This window comes from Podarcis muralis, chromosome 8 (assembly GCF_964188315.1).
Source record: "Podarcis muralis chromosome 8, rPodMur119.hap1.1, whole genome shotgun sequence".
Lineage (NCBI taxonomy): Eukaryota > Metazoa > Chordata > Lepidosauria > Squamata > Lacertidae > Podarcis > Podarcis muralis.
The window spans coordinates 32,887,546-32,894,649 of record NC_135662.1 but is presented as its reverse complement, the minus strand read 5'-3'; the positions used below and the strand labels follow the sequence as shown (position 1 = coordinate 32,894,649).

Sequence of the window (7,104 nt, the reverse complement as noted above, 5' to 3'; positions counted from 1 at the left end):
CCTCCCGCCGGGCGCGCAAGGCTTGGGGCGGCAGCCTGCATCCCAAAGCATGGGGTGGCTTCCGGAGGACGCCCCCTGCTTTGGGCAGATGTCCGCAAGCCTTGCGCGCCGGGCAGGAGGTCCCGCCGGGCTCGCAAGGCTTGCAGGCAGCAGCCTGTTCTGGGGGCTGGGGTTGGGGGAAGCTCGGGCTTCCCCCGCGCCAGCCCCACGCCTGGGGGGGGAATAATTTTTGTTCTTTATTTTCCCCCTCCCCCCAAAAAAACTAGGTGCATCTTATGGGGCGAAAAATACGGTAATTTGCTTCCAACTGGGGAAGCTCAGGAATCTTTCCCAATGCAAATGAGTAACTGCAATAGAGGACATCACTGATGTCCACAGTGGCAAAGATCAATTATTTTCACTTCAACGTTTCTCCATCTCCAAGAAAAATTACTTACCTGAATTTTCAACAATACTGCCAACTATCTTGTCACGATGAAGTGACACCCTTCTCCTTTTCATGTACATGCGCACACACACAACTTCCCATTCCAGGCAAGGTCAATAAATGCTCCAACACACTCTGTTAATCAGTTTGCTCCACTGCAGATTGCAGCCATTAAGTCCAATTCTATGAATATTTCTAGATTTTTCAGCAATTGGGGTTTCCCCCCTCAAACCATGACTAAGAATTCATAGTATCCTTGCAACAAAGCTTTTAATATCATGTATAAAAATAGAGTTATTTACATTTGAAATACTGGTTACTACATCATTCGCAAAAGGAACTCCAGAAAGATTGATACCTGAAGGCTTGAGAGAAGTGGGGGAAACACAGCAGGTTTGGAAGTTTTAAATCTCCTAGGTAAAGGTACCCCTGACCATTAGGTCCAATCACGGACAACTCTGGGGTTGCGCGCTCATCTCGCTCTATAGGCCGAGGGAGCCGCCATTTGTCCACAGACAGCTTCTAGGTCATGTGGCCAGCATGACTTAGCCGCTTCTGGCGAACCAGAGCAGTGCACGGAAACGCCATTTACCTTCCCGCCGGAGCAGTACCGATTTATCAACTTGCACTTTGACGTGCTTTTGAACTGCTAGGTTGGCAGGAGCAGGGACCGAACAACAGGAGGTCACCCCGTCGCAGGGATTTGAACCGTCAACCTTCTGCTCAGCAAGCCCTAGGCTCTGTGGTTTAGACCACAGCGCAACCCACGTCCCTTCCAAATCTCCTAAACCATATTAAAAGTACCACCTTCTTGATAGCACTTCTTCCCCAGTCTGAAGTGAACAGGCTTCCTGTTTCAGGTTAAGGGAACTTCACACATCTTTGCTGAATGCATCCCACTGAGAGTAATCCGCACAAAAATATGATCACTAGCCCTCATCCAACAAGAATTTACCAACGACTTTGATCCATGATCTACTTAAGACCTCACACTTGCATAGAAGAAAATTTAGCCCCAACAACTTCATTAAGAATGGATATGGTTCGGCTTAAATTCACTTGATTAATTACATTTGTGGAGCAGGCTGTAAAGGAGCAGCTGGATTCTACCTTTTCATCTTAGGGTTTTTTTGTTTCTTAACATGGCTAAAATGATAGAAGTAGTCTTACTATTGCATAGCTGCCAAGAACATAAGATCAAATATATTATAAATTTTGAGTTTTGCACACTAGTCTAGAATACCACTTTCCTTTGGCATACAAATAACACTGTTTGGGATTAGCTTGTACAATCTATATTTTTGGTCCATGCTGTTAATGCTAGTGGAGTTGTCCTCCTGTATATCTTCAGTTAGGCAAAAAGGCTTTGGAACAGTTTCTTCAGGTAACGATGAAGAAAATTGTTTTTCCAAACCCGCCAGTTTAGCTGAAGCAGAAAATTCAGCAAATTCCCTCTTTCCTTCTTCATTATATTTTTGAGTGCATTTTCCCTTCGAAATGAACAAGGAGAGGGCTTAAACACTGAGCAGACTTGATTTCTTTGCATCAGTTTGTTTTGGTCCATACAAGTCAGGGTGGTTTGGAAGCATATCCAGCAATAGTATTGCTTACTTTAACTAAGCTGTAGTTCCACATAATCTGTTGGTTGTTGAAACCTCTTTGGTATCACTTTCTGGTCTTCCTGAAACCACAAATGGCCAGGTCTGAAATTAAAGCAGTATTCAATGTTAGACAAAAAGGCGAAAATATGCAAACAACAAAAATCCTACTGCAATTTCTGTTCCAGTCCCCATTTCAAGAAAAAACCTCAAAAGCATTTTCTTGAAAGGGTGTTTAAAAGTCACACAGCACCCCTTGAATCGCATTAACTTTCTCTTTAAGGTGTCTGATTCTGCTGGGAGAAAAAGTGCTGAAGGCTTAAAACTTTTCTCACGTTACGCTGTTAACTGCAGCCTATACCCCTTGGCAAACACTAATGAACCTCCATCTGGTTTTGTATGCATAACTCTCCTCTGCTTTATTCCAAAATAACGCAAGGCAAGGCAACCCAGAAGAGTATGTTGGTCCAGCAGAATGCAAGATGCTTGTTTTGGTCTGTTGGCCAAGCAAAATGCAAAATTCTCTTTACAAACTTATCTGATGTTTCAAGGTGATTAGGCAAACTTCTGCCACGTGTTATTGGTATTTTGACTTAACAATTTCTCTTTTTGTAAATGCAGAGCCTTGAAATCTGGTACTTACACTGTCAGTGTAAGTAGACTACTCATGACAGCAACTGGGGGGGCGGGGCTGAAGCCTGCTACCAATGTCAAGTTTACCCCCATTCACAGAACAGAAAGAACCTAGTTGTTAATTTAAACACTCTCTCCTGTCCTTACTTTCTGTAGAACTGACACACATTGGCAAAATATATATTCAATATAATATTACATTGAAGTTCAGTAGGATTTTTTTCATTGATTTTAAAAGCATTCATTTATGGAGGTGTATAAGACTATTGCAGCTTGTTCACACATTAGCTTTGTTGAAAATGACTACAACTGTCTTTCAAACAGAGAAGAGGTTCAAGTGAATGGGTCTAGATATATGCAGCTCAAATTCAAATCCCCATGTGGCTACTAAGCTCATTGTATGGCCTTGAAGAACAAGATGTTTCTGGCCTGATCTAGTTCACATGCTCACTGTGAAGCTAGAACTTGACAGAATTGCTTAGAAGAGGGGCAAGTTATGAATGTACAAAGTGCAACTTAAGCTTTGATGCAGTTTTTTACACAGATGTATATTTTAAGTGTGTCAGACAGATTAAGAAATCATAAGAGCTTTCATGAGTAAAATCTGCATATGAATAATATTCTGCCAGAAACAGATCCACATCATAAAATCAAGTATTTTGTTTCAGTATTCTTGGACCTGAGGAATCAATCCTAACCATGTATACTTAGATGTTCACCATGCATACTTGGGGTTGGAGCATCTTCCCTATGAAAGAAAACCCAGGGAGATTTAGGTTGTGTCCTTTAGAAACCAGTGACCATGTTAGAGGTTTTAAAAGTTAGGAACTGTATGGAGAAAAAGAGCAAGAAACCCCTCTCTCAAATTAGGACCATCCAACAAAAATCAATAGTGGGGTCAGGACAGGCAAAAGTAATTCCTCACCTAATACATAACTTAGCGAATCCATTACCAAAAGAATACAGAGATTATAAATTAAGCTAGCAACAGGTGTACCTATTCTGGGACACATTAAAGGACAGTCATCACTTCCATGCTCCACTTCTGACCAATCTTGGCCACTGCTGGAAAGAGAAAGCTAAACAAGACAAAGATTCGTCATCTCATCCAATGAAGCAATTGTGTTTTTCTAGGTGCACATAGAACAGGTTAGCATTTCAGAGCTTTAAAATACTGTGCTTCAGAGACAAGCACAAAAGATACACTCCACTGCTGTGCTAGTAGACCCACAACTGCTTAAAACCCAGGAAGAGAACTCTCCACAGACAGGTGGGAATCCATAGACAGAGCTCCTACTGACAACATGGAAAAGGAGTCAGAAGTTCAGGCCTCCTTCGGAATACGATGTAATCAAGGATGGGGGACCTCTGGTCCTCCAGCCAGTGGTGGATTCCAGCTGCATCAGCTCCAGCCAGTGCAACCAACTGTCAGAGATGAGGAGAGCAGGGAACCACAATTTTCTCACCTCAGATTTAAATAAAATCACTGAGATTTTTTTCATCCACTCAAGCTTACACAAAAACTCATGAGTCGCCTTTTGCTGTGCATTATCAACATGGTTAGCAGGTGATAAAGCTCTTCCAACTCTAAGGCTACTACAGTTCCCATGTCTGCAGCACAGATGTGTATTATTACAACTATTACATTCTTTCTAGTTTTCAGTAATTTGTGTATACTGAGAGAATGAATGATTCTCAAAAGTTCCATTTGTTGCCTTAGAAAACAACTGGGGGTTGCTGCTTAGCCATTAATGTCTACAGGAGTAAACTACCAGATATTTTTAACTGCTTCCTCTGACAAAACAAGAGGCTGATTTTTAAAAACAAATTAGATCTTAATAGGCAGATATGGATCATATTAACTAATCACCTGTGTCTAGGAAAAAGCCAAACAAGAATTCCTAAAGTGGCAGGTGCCAGGTTCAGGTTCATATAGGTTGCCCATATAGCTTAAATTCCTGGGACTTTTTGTTCATGATCCCTGTACGGTGTTTAGAATTCAAGGAGCCTGAGGTGCCCACCTACACACCACTTCCTGGTCTGCAAACTCTTGACATTGAACCATAGATGTGCAAGCCCTGGCATGATTCTGTGGCGACAGAAAAGGCGCGCTCTACATGTGTTCAGAAGCACCCTTGGTTTAACGTGCCCAGTAGTGATGTATGGAAGTGAGAGCTGGACCATAAAGAAGGCTGATTGCCGAAGAATTGATGCTTTTGAATTATGGTGCTGGAGGAGACTCTTGAGAGTCCCATGGACTGCAAGAAGATCAAACCTATCAGTTCTTAAGGAAATCAGCCCTGAGTGCTCACTGGAAGGACAGATTATGAAGCTGAGGCTCCAATACTTTGGCCACCTCAAGAGAAGAGAAGATTCCCTGGAAAAGACCCTGATGTTGGGAAAGATGGAGGGCAGAAGGAGAAGGGGATGACAGAGGACGAGATAGTTGGACAGTGTTCTCGAAGCTACAAACATGAGTCTGACCAAACTGCGGGAGGCAGTAGAAGACAGGAGTGCCTGGCGTGCTCTGGTCCATGGGGTCACGAAGAGTCGGACACGACTAAACGACTAAACAACAACAGCAACACGGCAACTTTGCTCCGCGGGCGCCTTCCCGCGAGTAGCTCTTACCAGGTTGACGGGGTGCACGTAGCCCTTCTCGTAGCGGTCTTCCTGCAGCAGCTGCCGGAGGTGGGCGATGTAGCTGGAGGCCAGGCGCAGCGTGTCCAGCTTGGAGAGCTTCGTGTCCGGGGGCACCCAGGGCAGGCTGGTCTTGAGGCGCGAGAACGCCTTGCTCAGCACGCGCATGCGGGCTCGCTCGCGCGCGTTGGCCGCGTTGCGCTGCGTCTGCTTGCACTCGGCCGCTACCGGGCCGCCGCGGCCCGACGCCGGAGGACGCTTCCCGCCGCCGCCGTTGCTTCCTCCCGCCGCGGGCGCTCCCTTGGCTCGCTTCTTCTTGCCGCCACAGCTCGTCTCCGCGTCTTCCTCCTCGTCGTCGTCTTCTTCCTCTTCCTCCTCTTCCGCGGCGGAGGAGTTTCCCGCCGAAGGGCAGGGCTCGCCTCGGGGACGCCGCTTGGAGCGGGGCGGCCCCGGGTAGTCGAGCTGCAGCCCCCTCAGGTCCATCTCCGGCAGCTCCTCGGCGTCACTCAGGGAGCCTGTAGACATGACCCAGCCCCACACGCCGAAGTGGGGCGGGAAGGAGAAGGAGGAAGGCAGAGCGGCGAGCGGGTCCCCGCAGACGAAGACTCCGCTTCCCACCCCCCGAGAGAAGCTGCTCGACGGCTTGGCGGGGACCGTCTCCTGACAGGGCTATATGGATAGATAGATATATACGCGCCACAGCGGGGCGTACCATCTGCGTGGGGCAACCGGGGGGAGGCCTCGCGCTCACGTAGCCCGAGTGGCGGCGCGCGGGGGAGACTCCTGCCCGAGTCACCCCCCGCCCCTCTAGACCTGGGAGGTTCTGCCTGCCTGGGCGACGCTGCGCTCTAAGGGCGGCGCGCGCTCCGTTCAAGGGCGCCCGCCTGGGTCGCGGAGGCTTTGGCCGCCTGAGCAGGGGGTGCTGCTGCTCCTCCTCCTCCTCCCCTTGCCGTCGGGGTGGGAGGGGGAGATTTCCAGCCAGTAAAAATCAGCTAATAAGGGACTCTCGAGGGACAGTCAGCATCCTGCCAAAGGAAAGTCCTGCAGATTGTGGAAGGGTTTTTATTTTAGTTTTGCGCGCCCTGGGTGCAGCTTCCACTGACTCGGTCCCTGGGCGCCGCTAGGAGAGATGAGTGGCGTTGGGTGGCGCTGCTCGCTAGGCAAAGGGGATCTGAAGTTGGCATGAAACGGGCCCATAAGAAGAGGAGCCCTGCCTGAATCAGACCAAATCCTTTTCCAGGCCAGCATATGGCTTCCCACGGGGGTCGCCAACCTGATGCCTGTGGGAAGCCTTGGAGCGCATTGCTTTCGAAGGCCAAATCACTTCGATTTAGGCTGATGGTCTCACTCCCTTTAACTGGCATCCTAATGCGGGCTGTAGCCCTAACCCCACGTACCTGAGAGTAAGGAAAAACCAGGAGACTTCTTAGTAGACATGGATAGAATTGCGCATCCACTAAAGGTGAAAATGGACTTCTGAGAAATGTGTTCAGAATAGAGATGGTGGTCCCAAACGAGCCTATGCTGAGAAGTTTCATAATATAGTAAAAAATGAGTAGGATCGGCTTAAGGAGGGAAAAAATGTTTTTTTCAAATTTCATGGATATTGTGAACTGACTGAGCTCTTAAGAGTTCAAAGGCCGATTTTTTTAAAAGAAAAAAGATCCGATCATTCACAATTGCTGCCTAATGCACACTGAGGCAAACGGATTATTATATGGTCGATTTTGTACCTGCTGCAGATTTTGATTATCTTATTTGTTACCAACGTTTTTGGTTATAGGTAGGGCAGAAGCTAGGCTTTGC

At 47.1% G+C, this 7,104-nt stretch overlaps 1 protein-coding gene across 1 annotated transcript; it reads right to left on the bottom strand.

Moving 5' to 3' along the window:
* Positions 1–678: 678 nt before the first annotated feature.
* Positions 679–6,228, bottom strand: MSC (musculin). The gene is made up of 2 exons (XM_028736711.2): positions 5,290–6,228; positions 679–2,130 (listed from the first exon to the last, which is right to left on the bottom strand). Exons 1-2 carry the CDS (start codon positions 5,821–5,823, stop codon positions 2,044–2,046), a joined length of 621 nt encoding a protein of 206 aa, XP_028592544.1. The 5' UTR covers positions 5,824–6,228; the 3' UTR covers positions 679–2,043.
* Between the last annotated feature and the right edge of the window lie 876 nt (positions 6,229–7,104).